Raw genomic sequence first — 24,312 nt, forward strand, 5'->3', positions numbered from 1 at the left:
TATATACCCAAAGGATTATAAATCATGGTGCTATAAAGACACATGCACACGTATGTTTATTGCGGCACTATTCACAATAGCAAAGATTTGGAGTCAACCCAAATGTCCATCAGTGACAGACTGGATTAAGAAAATGTGGCACATATACACCATGGAGAGCTTGTTTTTCAAAGAGAAAAAACAAATCCTTGTTTAAAAGGAAGAGGGGATGTGATACTGGATAGTCCAAATAACAAATGCCCAATATAATTCCTATGGCTGAATTCTGAAACTTAAATGTTACCTTCCATTCATGTACTTAATAAAGAAATACAAGTATAGGAAAAATTGAGAGCCAAAGTAATCAGAGGGCAATGCTTGTCTAGTGGACCAAGATATTAATTAAGGGTTTTTAATAATGTTCATTTCAAATTGTCATGCTTTGAGATAGGAACTTGGTAAGGAGTCTATGTCTTTGAGAGAATTATGGTCCAATAAAAAAGAAAAAGTATTTTTTAAAGTCCTGAAGTATTATCAGAAATATAATCACAAAATTGTGGACAAGTTGAAATCAGAGCAAACAAAGTGCAGATTCTGTCTGGAAAAATAAGAGGAAGTTTCACAAAATAAGTGACATTTGAGCTATGGCTTAGTTGAATCATCACATACTCATTCCAGGGATTTCCAAAGGATGGAAAACTCATGTGTAAAAATACCCAAGCAGGTGTCAGAAAGATGATGTGTTAAAGAGACACTTATGATTGGCTCAAAGCGAGTTGAGCACAGTGTTCATGGGACAACAAGGGGAATGAGGTACATAAAAGAAAGTAGAATATAAATCCTAGAGGTCCTGGTGTTTATTTTTATTTATATTTAATCCAAAGAGAATGGGTAGACAACGAAGAATTTCTAGAAATCATTCCAGGCAGAACTCAAGAACTCAGGGGAAGAGCAAGCCAGAGGAATTCTACTTGACTTGGTAGGGATTATTGAAGTTGTGAGGGCCATATTATTTTCCAAATATTAAGGAACAGTGTGCAGTTCATATGATAATGCTAGACATTTAGGTAATTAATTCCAATACCAAATTTTTATTCACCAATATTCACATGACTTGAGGAAAAATAAGAGCTTGCACAGCACCTGAATTAGATAGGTTGTTAGATTTTTTAAATTAAATAACTAATTCTTCAATGAATTATGTTGTTAGCCAAAGTTGAAGAGTCACTTTATCCTTTTTGAATATGTAACAGATTCAGTGAAGCAATCTAATCATCATCATTTGACTGTTTTCTAAACAAACGTCAATTTGAATTTTAACATAGTTAAGACAAAACAGGCTATTTTCACTGGTAAAAAAGACAAAGATTTTAATTACTTCCATAAGTGGAAAATTCCTTGTGATGTTTGATACATACTAATCTAAGTTATTTTGTGACTGTATCTTACCTTCCCATTCATAGTTGGGAAAATATCCTGAATGACCTTTCTGTGAGAATAATCCTTTTTAAGACAGCATTGTCTTTTTAGTATTGTGCCATAATGAATCTGCATTTCTTGCAATAATTTCCTGATCTGGTTTCATTAAGCCATATATATCATATTATATTACATCACATTTGTTATTTTATACTGTGTTAGTATATATTCAGTCTCTTGCTAAGGGATCAACTACACTGGATCTATGTTTTCTTCTTCTTCTTTCCCTCCTTCTCTTCTAATTCTCTTTCTCCATCCATCCCTTCTCCTTCTTTTTTGAAAATGTGAATATATTAAGTACATTGTCGAGCATTAAAATTAATTGCGTGTTTGGTTAACCTGCAATCCCAGTGACTTTGAGGATCAGGGTGTTGGAAAGAAAATGGTATTATAAATGGGAATGATGGATGTCTCCTCTATTTGGCTCATATTCAGAATGCTATTCAGGAAGAGATACTGGAAATACAGTGTTAATAATGTCCAGATTCTGCAATATATGATCAGCAGAAGCACCAAAGTGAATAGGGTGAAGATGAGTTCAGAATTCGAGACTGATTTCTAAATGTCTTGTCATACACAGAATTTTTATGTGGAGACCAAGAAATTCCTCCAGATCCCAAACATAGAGCCCAATATGTTATGAATCTGCCTTTGTTAGACTAAGGGTAGCAAAGATGCCGTGGATAATAGACTTGCGGCATTGTGAGCTACCCAGAAGGAAAACTGTCTTCCAAAACACAGAAAGTGAGAGAGCAGATTGGAAGAAACCTGGAAGATGCTGGGCTAACTTAGCCAGTTTGCTGCCACCTTTAAATATTTAAAATTGTGTTGAGTACAACATGTGGGAGAAGTAGACTTAGGAGCAGGACTTTTTGCCATGTTATTTCATGCTGGATTAATACTAAGACACTCATAGATATTTTTTACCTCTTCTATTTTAATTTCTCTTGCGTGCCTTCCTGTTGGTTTAGAAGATGCCTAATATGTCACCTAACTAAGATATTTTGACCCCAGTTTTAACTCATTTTTGAAAACTTTTTGGCTTTTAAGGAAGTATAGAATTAGATGACATTTTTATTTATAAATGCCTACAGTTGTAACAGAATTCTTTTGAAGACATATAATCATCCAGTGTGGCAACATAGTGAGACCCATCTCTACAAAAATCAAAATTAAAATTAAAAATTAGCCAAGAGTAGTGGTGTGCAACAGTGGATCCAACTACTCAGGAGGCTGAGGTGGGAGGATCACTTGAGCCCAGGAGGTTGAGTCTGAAGTGAGCTATGATTGCACCGCTGCACTCTAGCCTGGGTAACAGAGCAAGACCCTGTCTCAAAAAAAAAATAAATAAAAATAATTAAAAAACTAAAGAAAGATACGTAATCATCTGTCTCACTAAGTATACATTTCTTCCTTCTTATAATGATTCTTATATTTTTAGTGTGAGCCCACTTGAAATACCAGTTGTACTTTTCTCCTTTATATTCACACATACTCTCTTCTGCTCTCTAGAATCACACCTTGGGAATCATTTGATTTCCATAAAAATTATTAATTTTTGTATCCTCGTTTGCTTATTTAATTCAAATCCTTGAAATAAACTGTAAATGACAAAATAGAAATGATATACTTCTCGATAGATTCTGAATGTCAACATCATGATGAAAGTTGCACCAATGTTTATTTTTTTTCACATCCAATGACAAGGCCTTGTCTCTGTCTCACCTCACAGCCCCCACCTCTGCTCCCAAGGACTTGACAGTCATTACTAGGGAAGGGAAGCCTCGTGCCGTCATTGTGAGTTGGCAGCCTCCCTTGGAAGCCAATGGGAAAATTACTGGTAAGCATCTCCACTTTCTCTCGCAGCATAGCTCTCCCTTGGCCTGTAATTGCTTACCCACTACATGAATTGCTCCTGCCTTTCGTGTGGCATTTTTCTGTTTCTACATCTCAGCTGACTCCGTGACCCTTTCTGATTGTCTCTTCTTTCCCCTTTTGACCATGGAATTCTTCTAATGGTGCATATAAACACACACACACACACACACACACACACACACTCTCTCTCTCTCTCTCTTCATTTGATTTGCTTCACGAAATGTGTATTTCAATTAGAATAGATCTTTTTCTTTTTCATTCTCTGAAGCATTAAGACAACCTTCTAATGGAGTGCCCCTGAGTACAAATGTCTATAAAGAAGCTGGTTGTTTGGCAATTATGAAACACAAAAGATGCTTAATGACTATGTATTTTTTTTTATATGGCACATAAGGAGGTTTGGGGATTTTTAGTTTCTCACTTAGGCTTTAGCTTCTTACTTAAATCATACAGTTCACAAAACACTTAATATTGACTGACAGAAATTGAACATAATGAATATTTCACAGTGACAGATTTTATTTTGCCAAATATTGCTGATTACATCAATGCCTAATTAAAGCATCCATTAGAAGCCTGTAATGTTAATTTAGTATGAAAAATATAATGGAGTTCTATCAGAGATTTTGCATTTAAATGATCACTTTAGGCTTTTAATAGATGTCTCCATAGCATATAATTTTTATGAAAAATATTGTATAACTCAAAATGTGAACATTATAGTCTAATTAACTTGAACCATTGGGTTAGGAACATGTAAGAGTCACTCCTTTTTCCTTCTTTTTTTGCATGCAAGAGCTGGATAGCATTATTATAAATTAACAAAGTAATTCAGCCATCCTGTGATACAGAGAGATAAGCATGGAAATAATACTTTCAGAAGGCACACTTACTTTATGTAATTTACTTTCTGAATTTTGCAAAATGAAAAGATAATGTGAAAATTCCAAATGTGATTGAAATTTAAGTTGAAGATTTGTTTTCTCTAGGAAATTGCTCTTAGCGCAATAGCAAACAGAATTTTTATTTGAGCTGACTAATATGGAAAAAGAAGAGAGGCACAAAATTTCCCCAAGATCTTATATGTTCACTTGTCAGTGTGCCAGGCCTTTTAAAACTGAGACTGGCTCATTCCAATTTTCTTTTTTTCCTCCTCATTGTTATAATCTCTTTTCATTGGTTCTATGGCAGTACTTGTGTAGCTTTTTATTTGTTTATATTTTATTTTGTTATAATCAGTTATTTATAAGCTTATGGAAAATCAACAGATAATACGTTTGAAGAGAAAAAAAAACAGAATCAAAGCTGTCTAAATAAAAACAAGTTCTAATATAAAAAGATATGTTTTTGGCAAAGGAAAAAACAAGTCATATTATCCACTCATTTGAATTCTCCACTCTTATTTAAGTAAATCTTGTCAGTCAATGTAAACAATAGAATAAGTTTTTAACTCTGAAAGAAGGCTTAATTTTGCTTCTTCAGGAAAAAAAAAAATAGAAGTCTAGCCCGTATTGAGAAATGAAAATTAATCTAAGCAATAAAATTATATATGCCAAAATCACAGTGCATATAAAAGAAACTTTGTCCACATACTTTACTTAGATATTTACTATTATATTCAATGGATCTTTCTATTAAAAATCCATTCTCTCACAATGGAAAAATAAAAGTATGGGGGACAATACTTTTGCCTTTAAAAGCCTGGCTCATTTATGAAAACAAAATTGTATTATCAAGTTGAGATATTTCGACTCAATTTAACAGGGAGCAAACACTAAGAACCCTTAAGAGAATTTCTGTGTCATGTGTATTTTGATTTCTTTATTCAAATTACTTCCAGAAAATAGAATGATAAAATATTAAAAATACTACACCACTAAGCGGAGGGCACAAATGTGCTATTCTCAGCTTCCCGTAGAAGTATAAAAATTAATAATAATAATAATAATAAATAAAACAAAAATGAGCTCTTTCTCAGTGTGGCCAGGTAGATGTGTGCCAAGGAGTGATGTGCTCTCATGTAACCTCTGTATTTTTTTGCTTTCCTAAATCCTTCATGTGTATGGCAGGCAGTAGAGCAGGGTAGTTAAGAACTCAGGCTTCTAAGGGAGACACATGAGGAATTCATTTAACATCCTTGAGTCCCACTTTCTCACTTTCTCACCTATAAAATAAAGATAGTAATAGAACCACACTAGAAGAATTGTTATAATACAGTGCTGAGAAAAGTCCCTGATACCCAGTGAGCTCTGAAACAAATCGACTATTATTATTCCAATTTGAAATCCATTCTAGGGTGAGGCTTTACTAATGTGCTTTATACAGAATCCAGATCATCAATTTTTAAATATAAGTACTCACAAAGATTAAACAAAAAAGAAGGAAATTCAGATAATCCCAGTGCCTAAATTCTCTGACCATAAACTGGCAAGTTAGGAATTTGGACGGCCATTTTCAGAAGAAAATGGTTCAAAATACATTAAGCATTTATATTATGCTTGGCATTCTTCTAAGATCTTTAGTACGGTATAAGTGATTACATATTCCTGTTATTCCATTTTGAAATGAAAAGCTTAGGCCTTTCCTGAGTAAATAATTTGCCCAAAGTCAAGTAAGCAAGATGTGGCAGAGCCAGGATTTAAAACTCAGGTTTATACTCTTAATTATTACACTATGTTTTGCTCCAACTTATTAGCATTCTACTGGGCTAAATCAGTGATTTGCAGCTGATTTTTAATTTAATTCATATGAGAAGGGACTGAGCATGGTAATTTTTAAAAGCTTCCCAGGTGACTTACTGTATAGCCAGAGATGTGAAACATAGGCCTAAATAAATGCGGTGCCCAACAATATTTAAGACCAGAGACCAACACAGATAGAAGAGTTAGGTCTTTCAAAGATTGTTTCCTTATTAATATAGTCTAATATGTAAGATTATATTCTATTTTTCTGCGTCATTTGATAGTCTAGTTTAATTTGTCTCCCGTTTGTAAAATCATCAAAGCACTTTTCTTCCCACTGCCGGGATATAGCTTCTCAGTCCGATTTGCAGAAATTTCTTCCACTTGCTTCTTAAATATTGCTTTCCAGAAGGCAGAACATTTTATTCCCTTTGTTACTTTCTCTGGAAAAGTATCCATAGTAGAGTTAGGAATTCTGAGGTTTTAAAAAAAAAAAAAAAAAAGAAAGAAAAAGAGGCCAGGCGCAGTGGCTCATGCCTGTAGTCCCAGCACTTTGAGAGGCTGAGGTGGGAGGATCACCTGAGGTCATGAGTTCTAGACCAGCCTGGCCAACATGGTGAAACCCCATCTCTACAAAAGTACAGAAATTATCCAGGCATGGTAGCATATGCCTGTAATCCCAACTACTGGGGAGGCTGAGGCAGGATAATTGCTTGAACCTGGGAGGCGAATGCTGCAGTGAGCAGAGATCCAGTCATTGCATTCCAGCCTGGGTGACAGCGCGAGACTCTGTATCCAAAAAAAAAAAAAAAAAAAAAAAAAAAAAAAAGCGATACTTGGACACAGAGAGTAAGTATACAAGTACAGAAAGGTAGTGAGAAACCAGTACATTTGTTCAACTTGTGTGGTTATGTAGAAATGTATAAGGTAAGACTTCAATGATGAATTTATTATTTCTCAAATATACCAAACATACACATCCCAGTGAAGTTGTTTGTTTTCTCCAAGGCCATTTTTTAGACTTTTTAATGATGAGGTCTGTTTCTATTCTCCATCTCAGTTCTTAAATTTTAAGAAAAGGGTAGGCTTCACCACATATATAAGGAATTTGCTCAGATACAATTTGGAATTGTCAGAAACTGATGTCTGCACCTTCAACTTTAGTTTGATCCCAGAGCTGTCGATTTTAAACGCTTTATCTTGGTAAGCGTTAAATTCTTTATCTTGGTAAGCCTTTTAGCTTCGAAGCTCTCAACATCTCAAGATACTCATATCTTCATCACTGACATCACAACAAATGCCAAAAATGTACAGATCCCACATATCCATTATGTCCCTGACCTTGTTGATCACAGAAATCATTTGGGGTACAGATTACTGAGGTTACCCTTGACCTATAGTATTAGAAGCCTATTGTTGTATAGCAATATTCCTGACCTTGTTGATCACAGAAATCATTTGGGGTACAGATTACTGAGGTTACCCTTGACCTATAGTATTAGAAGCCTATTGTTATGTAGCAATATTATCACAAACTTAGCAGGTTAAAACTGCACATATTTGTTATCTTATAACTTTTGTGGGTCTTGAATCTGAGCACAGTTTAGCTTTGGGGTCTCTTACAAGGCTGCAAATTGAGATGTTCACCTGGCTGAGGTCTCATCTTTGGTTTCACAGGGGAAATAGTTGCTTCTAAACTTATGTGATTGTTGTCATGATTCATGTGATTCAACAGCCGGTATCTAACTGGCTGTTGGCCAGAAACCACCCTCAGTTCCTGCCACAAAGTATTCTCCGTTGGGCAGATGTCTTCATCAACGGCAAAAGAAGAGAGTCAGGTATCTGCTAGCAAGGCAGATGTCATGATCTTAAGTAACACCATTGTGAAATTGATATTCCATTGCATTTCCTGTCTTCTATTGGTTAGAAACAAGACTTAGGACCCATCTATATACCGACAGAAAGGAATACACAAAGGCATGATATTACTAGAGGATGAGGATAATTGGTGCTCATCAAAAATTGTTCACCACATGTATGAAATCAACATATCCTGCCTTGGGGTCTGTATTTTATGATCTGTACCTATCCTTCAGGTAACTATCATGATTATGCAGATTTGGGAAATACCGAACCTAGGGGAAAGGTGAAAGTCAATACAAAACACATGTAAGTTTTCAGCATTTGTCAAAATTTAAGAGAAATGGTCTTCCAGATGTTGGAGATTATAACATTGCTTAATCTTACATAATCAGAAGGACAAAATATCCAGTGACGCATCCCCCAAGCCCAGGCATAATTCTATAAGGCACTATAGGATTAAGTGATGAGTGATACAAAACGGTACATGTGTTTTTACTTTATTGAAGTGTGTTACAATGTTTATGGAGAGGAAATTTGTGATTGAGGAAGGTTTCATAGGCCAAATACAGCTTAAAGTACACCTTAATGGATGAGTAGGATTTGGATGGAGTGAGGAAAGGTGGAATGGTGTGGGAATAAGCGGGAAGGAAGAATAATCACGGTATGGAGAACAGTCTTCCTCTAAGCGAGGGTTTGTGCTGAGATGTACATAGTGTGCATGGCTATTTTCTGAGTCTGAGAACCCTCTGACATAACCCATAACCACTGCAAAGACCCGTGGGTGAAGATCTCCAGTCCAGCTGGGACAAGAGGGACTCAAAAGGAAAGAATAGGTAAATCAAAGGAAGACACTTGCTCTTAAGAAAATAACTTACAAAGAATGTATTTGATGCATAAATAAAATGAGGGACACTTATAGCCTATGTTATATAGATAGCATTGAAGAATTGTGGCAGAAATGGAGATCAGCACGACATTTGTTTATCAATGACACCTATCATGAGTACCTTTACGATATTATCTGACAACAAAATATAAAAGTTGTTAATTAACATTTTTAAATTAGAGCTAGGTCACAAATTGGTTAAGTATAGTGTTAGAATATAAATATGTGACAAGAATCCTTGGATTTTTCGAGTACATATTAGACTGTCATAACTGAGTACACACAACTAGCATTCAAGTAACATATCCCCTAACACAGAAAATAAATAATACTATCTAAACATAGGTTATTAATATCTAAGATAATAACTAGATTATGTACAGTTATCCAGCAATACTTATTTATTTGACAAGCTAGACCGGACTGGGAGAAATAGTATACTGGTAAAGAATCCCATACATAGTGTGGTGGTGAAGAATGTTGCCCAGACATTTTACCAATCAGCTTGGGTCACCTGTGGCTTCATCATCTGTGAAAGGAAAGCAACATAGCCCCTGGCACCCTCACTAAGTCATTATAGTGATCAAATATGATCATTTATTTATATTACACTTTAAACATGCATGGCATTTTATACCTTCCAATACATTTTTATTGAACACAAGTCAAAATAAATATTGTTTATTTTCATCAGTGGACTACAGGGAAAATTATACAGACTTGTTATCTCTGTTTAACATTTTTCATCATGCTTTCATATTAGAGCAAACTAATAATCAAGATTTATAGGTAGCAGAAAGCACACATTTTTAAATGTGGCAGATATTTTTATTTCTAACAGCTTATTCTATTTTCTGATTCTGTACATTGCAGCAATTATCTAATGCTTGCATTATGAAAAAAAGACATTACTTACAGAACTGCTGTAGTTTACAGACTGTGGACATATAATTATTGTAAATTACATTTGGAAAACATGGGTATTTGGAAACAGAACTGCAGCATGTAGTACAACAAATTAAGTCACATTTGTCTATTTATGCAGCTTACATCTTGTTTTATACCTTGGACAAGAACATCCCAATTGATGACTGGATTATGGAAACAATCAGTGGTGATCGGCTTACTCATCAAATCATGGATCTCAACCTTGACACTATGTATTACTTTCGGATTCAAGCACGAAATTTGAAAGGAGTGGGGCCGCTCTCTGATCCCATCCTCTTCAGGACTCTGAAAGGTTTGAATACTTTCCTGTTATGCTTTTCTTCTCCTGTGGGATTGTTATAAAATAGCTTTGCAGTCTGTGTTAGAAATAGCCCTGCGCCATCTCTTGTTGGCAACATGGCTGCAGTGGACATTTAAAATAAATTAAAATGTATCTTTTTATGCTCAAAGCCAACATATCAAAGAAAGATCTGCCATCAGCACATGGCAAACATATTTAACCTGACTTTTTTCATTTAGGGTCCTTCTAGAAGTTTGTATTGATGTCATGTATATTGGTTCTATTCAAAATATAATGAAACGCTTCAGTCATTTTATATAAGGGGATAAATATTAAAATGTATTGAATTATGTGAATAGCATATTATTTTCAACTTTAGGCATTTCCTTTCAGGTACTATTATCCCTTATATATTAAATAAAATTTTGATATGGCAAGACAGAAAGTTCCAAAACAAACAAACAAAAAAGTGTATTTATTGTAAAGTGTCAAGGTAGAAACTATAAAAAAATTTGCAATATGATATCTAGAAGAAAGATGTCCATACAGAAAAACACTAAAACTGAATAGTAGTGATTACATCAAAATATTTCCATATAAGTACTTACTATTTTAGAGCACAGTATTATTCTTCTGGGGGCAAATGGTTTGAAGAGTCATTTAACAACTGAAAATAATTTGAAACATTCAAATTATTTTGAATGTTTAATTTTGAATGTTTATTCAAAATTTTTGAATGTTTAATTCATTTAACAATTGAATAATTTGAAATAAGTTTCACAGCTAATATTTGAAGTTGTGTATTTAAGGCATGATATGTGTTGTTCTAACGAAGAATAACTTAGCTCTTAAATCTGTGATCACATCATACCTCTACGACTGGCAGAAAACTTAATACATGATAGTAAACTAAAAAATTAGAAACACATGAATGATTAGTATCTCACGCAATTATTTGACACACTAGAAGAAGAGTCTTAGAATAACTGTATAGCCTATTCCTCAATTCTTCTAGGAAAGGTACCCTAGTAAATAAGAAAGTTCAGAATTCTGATGAGTGAGCTATTCAAAAGCTGGGTTTGGGTGGCAGCTAATCTGAAAGTTTGCCAACAACACACAAGCAAGCATTCAGCCAAAGCTTGCATGACAGTTCTTAATGACAGAGAAGTTGGGAGGGAGGTAGGATAGAAATGAGCTAATCTTTGTCTATCTAAATTTTGGGGACTTCATATCTCAATCAGGTTTCACTCCAAATGAGCAATCAAAAGGCAACTGGTTATTCATTTTGTAGCAGCATGAAATGTAACTAGATCGTATTTTGCAAATGCTTCATTTTTACCTATAGATGAGTGCCAAATTAATTTCATACTCATAATGTTTGCCAACTGAGAGATCTGAGGAAAGGTTGAAGACGATATAAGGCATCCAAATATGTTAAACAGCAGAGTGATGAGTTATAAGATTTGCAGGCCCACAAGCCATCCTAGGGATTGTTTAATGAGCTCAGTATTTCATTTGGTACTGTTTATCCTAAGTGTCCGAAACACATCTCGAAAATTATTTTCAAAACTAAGAACAAGTTCAGGAATTTGTTCTATGACATAATAGTTCAAAGAGTTATTTCTAATACCCTGATTTGATGTTTAGTGTTGTCTACCCTAAATGTCATGCTCAATAATAGTAATTCTATTTTAAATACATGTTGCTCATATGCTAAAATAAGTTTTTTATTATGTAGAATTACTCAGAAATATTGATATTGGTCACTTTTATTAATATTTTTATACATGCATGCATCTTACAAGACACCTACAATGACAAATGTTCTAAGACAAATAAATTACTCATCATAAGAGATTTAAAGCTACAACATAAGTGTTTTAAAGATTTGGTGTAGAGCTAAATCTACACCAAAGATAAAATCATGCTATTGCTCTCTAATTTAAGATTTTCAGTTTCCAAAGCTACACCAAAGAATACTCTGTTCATTGGCATGTAACTTCGTTTGCCCGAGACAAAGGCTTAGATGTCCTGAAGCTGAGAAAGCTCCCAGTACTCTACTGGGTAATGGGCAAGTGTTTCATAGTAACGCTTACCCCAGGCAGGTGTCCACAAACTTCATTCCTTCATATTTAGCCTTTGCAATGATCATTCCTTCATATTTAGCCTTTGCAATGATCGCAGCATTTTCTTCTAGAGGCTAGCATTTAGTCTTTTGGGTATTAACAACCAGTCAGAGACGCACAGGAAACTCAGTCAATAATCACTGTTTAATTAAAAGGACGTTTGTAATTAGAAAGGGATTATCTTACTACAAACTTATGTGGGTACACATATATGATGTATCTAATTCTTTCTTTGGAATGTTAATGAAAAGAGTCTTGACCTTGATTACTTGACCACATAGGACTCTGCACATACCCACCTTCTTTCCGCAAATCCTCCCCAGGGTCCCATTGAGATACGTACACACTGTCAAATTATTGGAAGTCTTATGTCTATCTCTGCCCTATCCTGTGGGTTTTTCCTGCTAACAAAGTATACTTCTCCATGCTGGCCTATCAGGTAATAGAGGAAGGATGCTCCCATTGGAGTAGACCACAGAGGAATCTGGTGGAGGGAGGGAGTCACTTCCTACACACAAAAGAGTGGTATTCAGCATGAAAGCCCAATAGAGTACAGTAAATTCTCTGGGCATCCTTAGTCATCATTCTGAAATGTGTCTCTCTCCTATCTAAGAATATAGGACTGAAAGCTTTGGACCAGAAGAGGAAAAAGTTCTAGTTGTCAAATTCTTTTATGACAAAAATACATGATTTTTCTTGACAAATGATAGAAACATATGATAGAAAAAAATCAAAGCACAAATGTAAGTCATTTTTGTCTCTAATAAAAGGTAGTTATGAGAATCCATATGGTCCCTGTTGGAAAATACTCTTCAGTAGATAACATTTTGAGACATTCAAAATTTCTCAAGTTCTATTCAGTGCAGCTTTGCTAGTAGAAAAATAAATTCAAAAGATAAGAATGAGAATGGGTTTGTCTATCATAACATGTAGTTATTTATCCCTTGCTAAAAATGTCTTAGACTGCAGACAATGCAGGTATATGATTAAAGATAAAGGGCAGACAAGGAATGGAAATGAGATAAGGGTCGTATTTTCATCTTTTTTGACATAATTCTAAAGAGTTCTCACCTTAATATGAGATGCTGATGAGGATAGTTTCTTAAGTGTGTCCCGATCTGGCTGCCAAGCTGACATACTTCCTGGTTATGACCTGGCTGTGACTGCGCTTATGACCTTGACATATCCTGTCAAGGATCAGGTCATTGTTGCTGGAGACCTGATATAGCACTTCCAACAACATACTGTCCTTTCTCCACAGCTGTGTTAGGATCTCAGTTCAAAATCCTATTAATGTCCATAAGCTACATATAATGCAAATGCCTGTCAAAAGCACCTTTATCAATAACATAATAAAACACTATAATAAAATGTATTTGAGAAGCCATTAATTTTCAATGGGAAACAGAAGAGAAACTCTAGATACAATTAAATTGTGGTGATTAAATAAATTAAATGGCTGGTAAACCTTTAAAAAATGTTTGTTAAATCTTGACAAGGTACAAGATTTCATAAAACTTATTTAAAACTTTCAGAGAGCACCAAATTCTAACCACTAGCCCATCAGAGTGTCAAGATAAATAAATTCTGCAGCTCTGCTATGCAGCATAGTTCCTATAAATAATATCACTGTATTATGTACTTAAAATTTAGTAAGATGGTAGATCATATATTGTGTTTTTACCACAATAAATAATAATAAAAGGGGTGGGAGGAAACTTTGGGAGTTTAGGGGCAAGTCTGTGGCTTTGAAGGTGGTGATGGTTTCATAAGTATATCCTTACTCTCAAGCTCATTGAATTGCATACATTAAATATGGGCAGCCTTTTACTTTTCAATTGTATCTCAATAACTTTTTAAAATAATACTTATAGAATTGTAAAATAATAAACACTGGCCGGGCGCGGTGGCTCACGCCTGTAATCCCAGCACTTTGGGAAGCTGAGGTGGGTGGATCATGAGGTCAGGAGATTGAGACCATCCTGGCTAACGTGGTGAAACCCCATCTCTACTAAAAATACAAAAAATTAGCCAGGCATGGTGGCACATGCCTGTAGTACCAGCTACTTGGGAGCCTGAGGCAGGAGAATCGCTTGAACATGGGAGGCAGATGTTGCAGTGAGCTGAGATTGGCCACTGCATTCCAGCCTGGGTGACAGAGCAAGATTCCATCTTAAAAATAATAATAATATAAAAATAATTGTATATATACCATTTTCCAAATAGTAATTTACAATTCAAAATCTACTTATCAAGATATCTTTTCATAGAATATGCCTATATGTTATGTTTAAATGAAAGAAATTATAATTGATTTCTGGTTTAGAAATCTTTCTTAGGATGTAATAGACATAAACCCTGTTCATCTGAAAGGGGCTTTCATTAACAGAATCAATATTTACGTATTTCAATTCTAAACATTCTTATTAGACAATGATTTGTGCTGCTTTATTTAGAAAAGGAAGGATCACCACCTGGAGGGCATTTAAGGTATTTTTCAAACGATGATTGATGTGCTATAATAGCGCCACATCAGATGAGAGACTATATTATCAGGTGCAGCTTATTATATTTTCTCTATGTGAGTTTTACTGAGACATGTACAGGAAGCAATCGGCAAGTGTTGTATCCTATCTATCAAGTTTGAAAGGAATTAAGTGAGTTAAATATGCCCCAAAGACTCAAAACTCAAAGACGGTCAAGTCTAGGTAAAAATAATTCTATTAGTAATTGATGGAGGGAAGCTTATGAAGGTCTGCCTTGGTCAAAATATCATATAATTTTCATAAATATGATAATACTAGAGATTTACCTCTTATTTAGGTTCATTTGATTAGCAGGAAAAAAGTCATCTTTAAAACAAAATTTAGCGAGTTTAAAATTTAAAATTTTTATATTTTTAAATTTAAATTTCAAAAAGTCATTTTTAAGACTATTACTTATAAGTCATCCGAAATTGTCAACAACTCAAGAGCTATCTTCACAAGGGCTAAAGATTTATCAAGATATTTAGATTACATTCTACCATATTTATGATAGCCAATTATTTTACCCAATCGATGTGAGAATTGGTGAAGTTGTTTAAAGAAAAGCCACATACAAGAAAATAGCTTCCTGAACTTTCGTAACTATATATATATGGGTGATAATTACTTGGTAATTGTGTGCGGTTTTTTTTTTACTGTTAATTCTAGTTTTAATTAAATTTATGTAATTGTTCTGAGTTTATGTTTAGAGGGATATGAAAAGTAAGATAATTTTAGGATAAATTTGTACAGCAAAAACATTATTTTCAATTTTTTTTCTCTGAATACTTATTTAATAGAAATAAACATGCAAGTTTGGGTCATTATCAATTTTATTTCAATAGGGCACTAACCTTGAAATAAAAACTTGCTAAAAAGAACTGTTGGTTTGATATGTCAGCTTTCTTGCTAGGAAATGTCAGTCTAATAATATTATTTCTTTTTTCCCACACAGTGGAACACCCTGACAAAATGGCTAATGACCAAGGTATGGTGGCTCAATCTGTCATTTTGTGTTCCTTGAATCAATCCTGTCTGTTAGAAATGTCAGTCATCACTTTATATTCCTCTTTTCACCTGGACCATACACCTGATGAAGCAGACACTGGCGTGATGATTAATCTTGTTAATGAAGTTCTGCTTGGCTGAGGCTGCGGCTCTGATAAGGAAGATGTAAATTTTCTTGAGAGGAAATTGTTTTGTCTCTATTCTGAAGGACCAATTAAAATGTCAAGCTTCTTTGTATGAAATAAATTTTTAGTCTCTGCACTTCTGAATAATTCACATTAAGTATAATTAAGCTCAGCATAATTTTCAAGCTGCTCTTGCACCCTTTCATGAGCTATGGATTAAAGTTCTGTAGCTCTACAGACAAAAACCGTAAATTATGTGTGATTTTCCTCTGTAATGAGCTCCTTTTACTATATCAAATCAAAGTTGGGTCAACTTTTTTAGGGCATTATCGTTGTTCATTTTGAAGCCAGAAAGCTTTTATTCAGTGAATCAGATACTCATTTGACTCAGAGTACAGTATTTTCTCCCTTTTCCTTATTTATTTACTAAAAACTGATTTGTGTAGAGATACAAGGAAAGTTTTACACAGAGACAAAATGGAGATAAATAAGAGTTATCCATTAACTTATAAGTAGATTTGAATTTACTATTACCGTGATTTGTAGGCTGATTGATAAATTAGAATTCTATTATCTTTACACAAAGGACAATTAGTAGAAAGCTGAGGGAGAAAATGAATAGTTTATGAGTTATTTTTTTCAGGATGTTATTTTCTTTCCAGAAGAATTAGGAAATACTATAAACTGGTCGTAGTCAGTGCTATCAGTATTTGTAGATTGAGAGTCTATAGTTCATATAGTTTGTTTCCTTCCTGCTTTGGACATCTACTGTGGGCAGAACTTAACTTGCAAACATCGTGTCTCATAAGGCGCCATGTTGTGAGATTAGGGGAATGCTTTCTTTCGACATTAATACTTTTTAACTTTTGACAAATATTAAACCTCTGGATGCTGGCTCTCCCTAACAGCAGAAGGCTGCCTGCATGACTAGCATATTCTCCAGTGGTCTTGTGTTTACATTCTTCTCTGGTGACATATGCTATGCAGCTGCTTAACAGAACATGGCTAAGGGTTTACATGTGGAATAATTGAAATGAGACTGTGTACAGCAATGCCTACTCAGGGTTAAGATTTTCATTAATCTAACTGCTCCTGCCTGCTTCTACTGAAAATATTTTCATATGATTAATATCTACTAAATAATATTTGTAAAAAATATTAATGATGAGTAATTATCACTTGGCATGTATTTACATAGGTAAATTAAATATTAGTCTTGGTCAAATCCAAATCTGGAATAGTTAATAGAAGCAGCTTTACTACTGCAGTTATCAAACAATTGAAACAACCTCTCATAACCTTCTTTACTTAAATAAATTTGAAGCTTCCACAGACAGATAACTCCTAAGTTTTGAAATTATGTTTAAAAATAATAAATAGAGAAAAAAATAAAACAACTGAACTAGTTGAAACGTAATTATTACTTTGGGAGGCCGAGGCGGGTGGATCATGAGGTCAGGAGATCAAGACCATCCTGGCTAACACAGTGAAACCCTGTCTCTACTAAAAATACAAAATATTAGCTGGGCGTGGTGGCAGGCACCTGTAGTCCCAGCTACTCGGGAGGCTGAGGCAGGAGAATGGCTTGAACCTGGGAGGCGGAGCTTGCAGTGAGCCGAGATCATGCCACTGCACTCCAGCCTGGGAAAGAGCAAGACACTGTCTCAAAAAAAAAAAAAAAAAAGAAATGTCATTATTAGCCACTTAGTTGACAACATGTCCAAGCTTCTCAATAAATAGCTTTCCACTTCTCTCTGGATACTATTACTTTGTTTTTTCTGTTGCTAATTGCTTTTAGTTTTTTAAGGTAACTGTTTTGCTTAATATTATTTTAAACCACCACACATATTTTCTGTAAATTGATTATTTGATGAAAGGTAAATGACTAAATTATTTCCCCATCCCTATGATCACACATCTTCCATGGATTTTACTTTGAGTCTCCATCTACAATAAATCAGGCTAGTTCTTAAGAACAAAAGGACCCCGTCAAGAATTACTGCCAGTGGCTGAGTCCATTAATATATTGAGTCAATTGTTCTTTTTCATCATCTAATATTGCTCAGAAGGATTCTGTCACATATGTAACTTGGAGCCTTATTCAGTCACAGCTGGCATATAGTTAGTTGATCAAGTTGATAGGTTCTAAATTTTACCTCAAACTCAATTCACTTATAAAATTGAGAGGGACTGATGACATGTAATTTAGTGGTTATAAATAATATCTTTAAATTTTTACAAAGAAAGCATATAAAATTTGCTACACCCTCAAAGCACATTTTATAAACAAAATCAGTCTTCTGAGTTAATGACCATATGCATGAGAAATAACCCAGATTAAAGATCCCTCTAAGATTGATGAAAATAATAGGAAAAGGCTGATCTTAATTCTCCCATTCCCAGCACACAGCAAATTAGGTGAATACGTTTTACCGTGTCCACTGTTAGACCTATTTGCCCCCTTCTCATGGAGAAATGATCCCACTATTACATTTATGAGAGGAGCTGAATTTCTGCTGAGAGAAAATTCCCTCAGAGAAAAAAATGTGGCACTGGGGTCAGAATTAACTTTGCAAAGATGAATCCTAAATAAGGAAGCAAGAGGTTGAATTTGACTTATATGAGAGAAAGTGAGACCAGTTTTGATTGTCCTAAAAAAGTATCTGTTCAGATTCTTGTCACAATTATTATTTTAGAGATTGAAGATCTGTCATGAAGAATATAAATGTGAAAACAAAAGTCATTTGAAATGGTTTTGATTTGGAGAAAATATTTTCTTGTGAGCAGTGGTATAGCAGTTGTTTGACAATGATAGGCAATTAACATAGAACTCCTGATTACTTTATGTAATTGTAAATCGATGAAATCTAGCATTTTTAAAACTTTCTAATCTTGACCTTCTCTATAATTCTCCTTTTTTGCATCACCCTCTCTCTTGCTCCATGTCCTAATTATTTCTGTAGATTCTTCCAGGCACAGGTGGCAAATAAGTTTGGAAGTAAAATAAATTTTAGAGATAAACCAGAGTTTCATTTTTTTGGAGGGTTGGGTAAGGAAATTGCACAGGCTATGTGAAGTGGGTGCAGAGGTTAGATAGAAAAGCTATGCTTTAAAAAATTAAATTATTTTTAATTTTTGGGTGTGTACATAGTAGGTGTATATATTTGTAGGGTACATGAGATGTTTTGATGCAAGCATACAATGTGAATTAAGCACATCATGGAGAATGGGGTATCCATCCCTTCAAGCATTTATCTGTTGACTTACAATTCAATTACACTCTTCATTTAAAAATGTACAATTAAGTTATTGACTATAGTTACCCTGTTGTGCTATCAAATAGTAGGTCTTACTCATTATTTCTAACTATATTTTTATACCCATTGATCATCTTCACCTCCCCTCTCCCCAGCCCCCCACTACCATTCCCAGCCTCTAGTAACCATCCTTCTACTCTCTCTGTCTATGAATTCAATAATTGTTTTGATTTTTGTTTTGACTTTTGATTTTTTTCCTTTTTTTCTATATTTTGATTAAAACTCCTTCAATTTGTCTCTGCTGATGTGAGCCTATGTAATGGTAAAATGAACCCCTATGCAGCTCTTGCCAGCAGTCACTGTTTTAGAAGTTTTACAGGATGACTCACTTAATTCTCATACAGTACTGTGAGAAAGGTACTATTATTGTCTCCATTTTACCAAGGAAGAAACTGAAGCTCAGAGAGTTGTTATTTGTCTATTGAAACACAACTAGTAAGTATAAAGGCCATAATTCCAGCCCCAGAAACCACATTATTCCAAAACTGTTTTTTTTAATGTTTTATTTTCTTTTTCTGTTTTTTTTTTTTTTTTTTTTTTTTTAATTTTTTGAGACAGAGTCTCACTCTGTTACCTAGACTGGAGTGCAATGGCACAATTTTGGCTCGCTGCAACCTCTGCCTCCTGGGTTCAAGCGATTCTCCTGCCTCAGCCTCCTGATTAACTGGGATTACAAGTGTGTGCCACCATGCTCAGCTAATTTTCTTATATTTTTAGTAGAGACAGGATTTCACCGTGTTCACCAGGATGGTCTCGATCTCCTGACCTTGTGATCTGCCTGTCTTGGCCTCTTAAAGTGCTGGGATTCCAGGCATGAGCCACCATGCCCAGCCCTGATTTTAACCATCAACTGCATTACAACAGATATGTTACATATATATAGCCACACATTCATATTTGACATATAGTTATAAAGTTGCTTTATCTGAAGTTTTGTCTACTGTTATTTTCCCTACATAGATCTTCCTTTTCACATCTCTGAATATTCTAAATAACAAGGCAAATAACTCTCAATCTGAGGTCATCTTGTTAGTGGGGTGGCCACAGCACTGATTACATGATCCTCACACTTCTTTATTTCAGGAAACAGGGATGGTGATAATTCACTGTCTAAGCCAGCTTGGGTTGTCAATACAAAACTCTATATACCGGGTGGGTTAAACAACAGAAACTTATCTTCTCAGAGCTCTGGAGGCTGGAAGTCCCAGATCAAGGCTCAGCGTGGTCAGTTTCTGGTGAGGGTCTTCTTCCTGGCTTGTAGATGGCCTTCTTGCTGTGTCTTCCCGTGATGGAGAATGACCACCTCTCTGGTGTCTTGTCTTCAAAGGACACTAATCCTATTGGATTGGGGCCCTACTTTATGATTTCATTTAACCTTATGATTTAATTACTTTCATAAAGGCCCTATATTCAAATATAATCATATTGTGGGTTAGAGATTCAATATACACATTTTTGGGGAAGCAATTCAGTCTATAGCATCCACATTTAAAAAGAAAGCTGTTATTTCATTCCTTCACTATTTTTTTTCCCAGTTTTTCCAATAAAGAAGCAGAAGGTAAACATTTTGCTCAGGATCACATAAAGAGCTGTTGGCAGTTAGAACTCAAAACTTCTTTCTGGTTCCTAGAATGTGCAGTCTTTCTACTGTAAATGGTTACTATATTTATTTTAAAAATTTGATTTCCATTCTAAAATCAGCTCAAACCTTTTAGAGTGTGTCACAGAAGCATTTTAGAAAATCCCTTTTTTTTGAGTTTGCAATGGAGGTTAGCTGTAACTCTGAAACATGACTGCTTCTCAAAAGTGATTATTAGATCAAACTTTTAAGGTGTTTTTTTTGCATCATTATGTCCCATTTAATGCCCAAATATTGTTCTCCACTTTGCGATGTCTTTGAATGAAAATTGATGTTCCTAGCATCGGCAGAAATGTTTACTCTTTCATGTGTGTTTCTATGTCTGCCCATTGTAACAATAGAATAGGTGCTATGGCGATGATACTGTACCTTAAAGTGGGCAGGATTCTCATGAAGTGATTTTCACCATTGCTGAGATGAATTACAAAGAAAGTGCTCACTTTGAGCACTCTCAAGTGTATTTAATTCTCCATGACCTGGCAAACGGGTGATCTGAAACACTAGGCCTAGGGAAGAGCCCTATGTACATAGGGCAGTTTACAGATCCAGATGAAGAAAACCTGCTGTAAACTGCCTATCCAACAAGGAGGAAGAATTACTCTCCTGTGGATTGTGGTAATGACTGATAATGCTCTAACTTTTCATTTGGAAGTCACTCAGTGTGTGCTGTAGGAGCACTGGAATGGAATTAGATACCTTCAGTTCTAGCACAGTCCTGCCACTGGGAACTCTTGTGTAATGTTGGGCAGGTGACTTAGCATCTCTCGACACCTTCACCTGTAAAATGATGAGTTTAGACTAGATTATCGTTTGGTTTCTTTCAAGATTTAAAATTCTGAAGTTTTAAGGTTGGTATTAGAATTAAAAACTCAGGCATAACATCTTTGCATAGTGAAGCATCTCACATTTACGGTTTTTCCACCATGTGTCAACTACTCTTCTATGCACTGGGCACATGCAATCCTATTTAATTCTTATAGCACCCTTACAGATGTAGAAAAAGAGAGAGGTTAAAATGTGCCCAAACACTCACAGTATGTAAGTGGTGTGAAAGTTGATTATACAAAATGGAGTCATTCATGTCATACCCAACTAAAATGGAGTCAGGAGGTTATAAGGAAAAGCACTCAGATCACATACATTTATTCCAGGAACTGTCTTGTGAGACTAAACCCAAAACTGCAAGGACCTGGTCATGATTCTAAGATTCCAAGTCTTACCTAACACCTGCTGACACTCAGCAGCTCCTGGAAGACACTACCAGCACCAATTAACTTACTTTCAAAACAACTTGCATAACCTTCCTCTATTCCCAATAAAACTCCTGCCTTTCCCTTTATTCTCTAGACTCCCCTGCAGCTACTTTGGTTTGTGTGTCCTGAATTGCAGTTCATATTCTCAAATATCTTCTTTACTCAGAGATTCAACTCTATATATCTTTATTTTTAGTTTGACAGTGATTAGGCCCAGATACATACCCAGGCTACCTAACTGGAGAATCTCTGCTCTCGACGATGTATAATTTCTGGAAATGCAGACTCATGATCTGTCATCAAGAAAGTTATACCTAAATGGCATCAACATAAGTTCACCTAGTTTAAAGGACTTCATCTTTCCTCAATAAGGTATTCAGGCAAAGTACTTAACACTGCACCTGCCATTTTACACCTCAGCAGTTTTAATCTCATGAATAAACAGAATGTTAATTGTTTCCATTTCAGAGAAATAGGGTTTTCGAGGCAGTCTAGTCAAGCTTGGAATTTAGTTAATGTAATCCAGACTTTGCAGGGTTTGGATTACAGCAGCCAGGCTGCTGTGTGAAAAATGAAAACCTTTAGTGCCTTCTGATGGGAGCTGTTTAATTGAAAATTAAAACCTCTTCTTACCCTATTATTGTGCATAGTTTCAATGCAGTTATTATTTGGCTGCTTGCTACACCCACTTGAAAAGGCTATTCTCAACTGGGTTTTTCACAGGTCCAAAATTTTGCAATTTCATAAATTAGGACTGTGGTGAAATAGTAGTAGCAGAAAATGAATAATGTGCTTTTAATGGAGTGTTAAGGTGCTTATCATGTTCCCAGCAAGCAGTCAAGTAGCTGTCTATATCAACTTCTCAGCAGTTTTCATGTTTTAATAGGTAACTTTGAAGGAACAAAAACATACTCAGTACTCATAGGAATTGTCGCGATTCATGGGAGAATTTTAACCTTCTCACACCTCTAAAGTAGACATTTTTGTTTATACACTTCAAATAAAATTCCATAAACAGGTTCTTCTTGTAAGAGCCACTGTATTTTGGATGCCATTTCCTTGCTATAGACATTGGCCAAGTACAAGGTCTTCCTAGCTTTATTTTCTGCCCACTTCAATCAGTCCTAGACTCTGCCACCTCAATTTTCTTTCCAAAACACAGATGGGTCACTATTGCTTTGGGGATGAGGTCAGTTCTTTGACATCAAGACCTTGGCTGTCTGACTCTAACATCTCTTTCCTGGACTCATGGCCAATAGATCCCTCCACATATGCCACAGTCACAAATCACCATGGAAAAGTGCATTTTTTTCACAGCTACATGCTGTAATGTGTACCATTTTCTCAGCCTTAGCTATACTTTCTTTCTTTCTCAACTAAGCAAAGTCTTCTTTAAGACTCCCTTCTCAATTTTACTTTTTTCGAGAATCCTTTCTTACCTTTCTGGTCTTTTATTCACCTGTATTTTCATCACACCCATCTTATTGTGTTTTCCATTTCTTATACTTTGCTATTTATATTCTTAGCTTCTTGACCAGATTTTAAATTCCCCAAGGACAGAGAACTGGCTGGATTCTTCACATTGTCATCTCCACCTCCCTAATTTAGAATTTATCCTATTTTAGTTGTCTGATACGTGTTTGCTTAATAGAATCATGACACAAATATTTGGGAAGCAGCTACAGAGTAATCTGGAAAGATAAGTTTTACCATTGAATGAAAAGTATAGATTGGACAGCTCAAAGTCATAGTGCACGTAGCTGTGGATATTGTAGATTTACTGATCTTGGAGGAGACGAGAAGTTATACATGTATTTCCAACAGGGAAAAGTATATTTGATAATCACCTACTAAAATAAAAACTAAATAGAAAAACAAGTTCTCTGTAATTCAGCTAATAGTAGTTACATTTGTAGATGGCTGTGACCTCCTGCACTCTTTTTATGACCTCCAGTCTTGCTGTCCTTCCTTGTTAGCAGAAAATTTATAGATTTGAAATTCACCAGCTGCTTGGAATTCTGAGTACAGAAAGGAGAAAATCAAAACTAATGGAAGCTGATAAGTTTGTTAAAATTGTGGCTATGAAGTGCAAAAAGAACTAGACTCACTTTTGATAACTTGTGGATAACTACGTATCCAGTACTGTGCTGGCACTAGAAGCATTAGAAGAAAATGATCCTGGCAAAGCATTAGAAGGAAGTATAGTTCCATGGGTCCATTTTCAAGAAGCTTGCAATATAGTTAGGAGAATATTAACACTTCCAGTCCAGTATGAAAAATACAAAATGCCAAATCAGATGGTACTGTCCACATGTGTATGCTATG

At 35.1% G+C, this 24,312-nt stretch overlaps 1 protein-coding gene across 5 annotated transcripts in view; it reads left to right on the forward strand.

Moving 5' to 3' along the window:
* DCC (DCC netrin 1 receptor) overlaps positions 1 to 24,312 on the forward strand; it is a 1,226,567-nt gene that overhangs the window by 1,088,861 nt on the left and 113,394 nt on the right. For all 5 annotated transcript variants that reach the window (XM_017951762.3, XM_017951759.3, XM_017951760.3 and 2 more), the window contains exons 19-21: positions 3,191 to 3,298; positions 9,812 to 10,006; positions 15,601 to 15,633. In XM_017951762.3, coding sequence (XP_017807251.1) covers positions 3,191 to 3,298; positions 9,812 to 10,006; positions 15,601 to 15,633 — 336 coding nt within the window. The remainder of the gene's footprint in view (positions 1 to 3,190; positions 3,299 to 9,811; positions 10,007 to 15,600; positions 15,634 to 24,312) is intronic.

This window comes from Papio anubis, chromosome 19 (genome assembly GCF_008728515.1).
Source record: "Papio anubis isolate 15944 chromosome 19, Panubis1.0, whole genome shotgun sequence".
Lineage (NCBI taxonomy): Eukaryota > Metazoa > Chordata > Mammalia > Primates > Cercopithecidae > Papio > Papio anubis.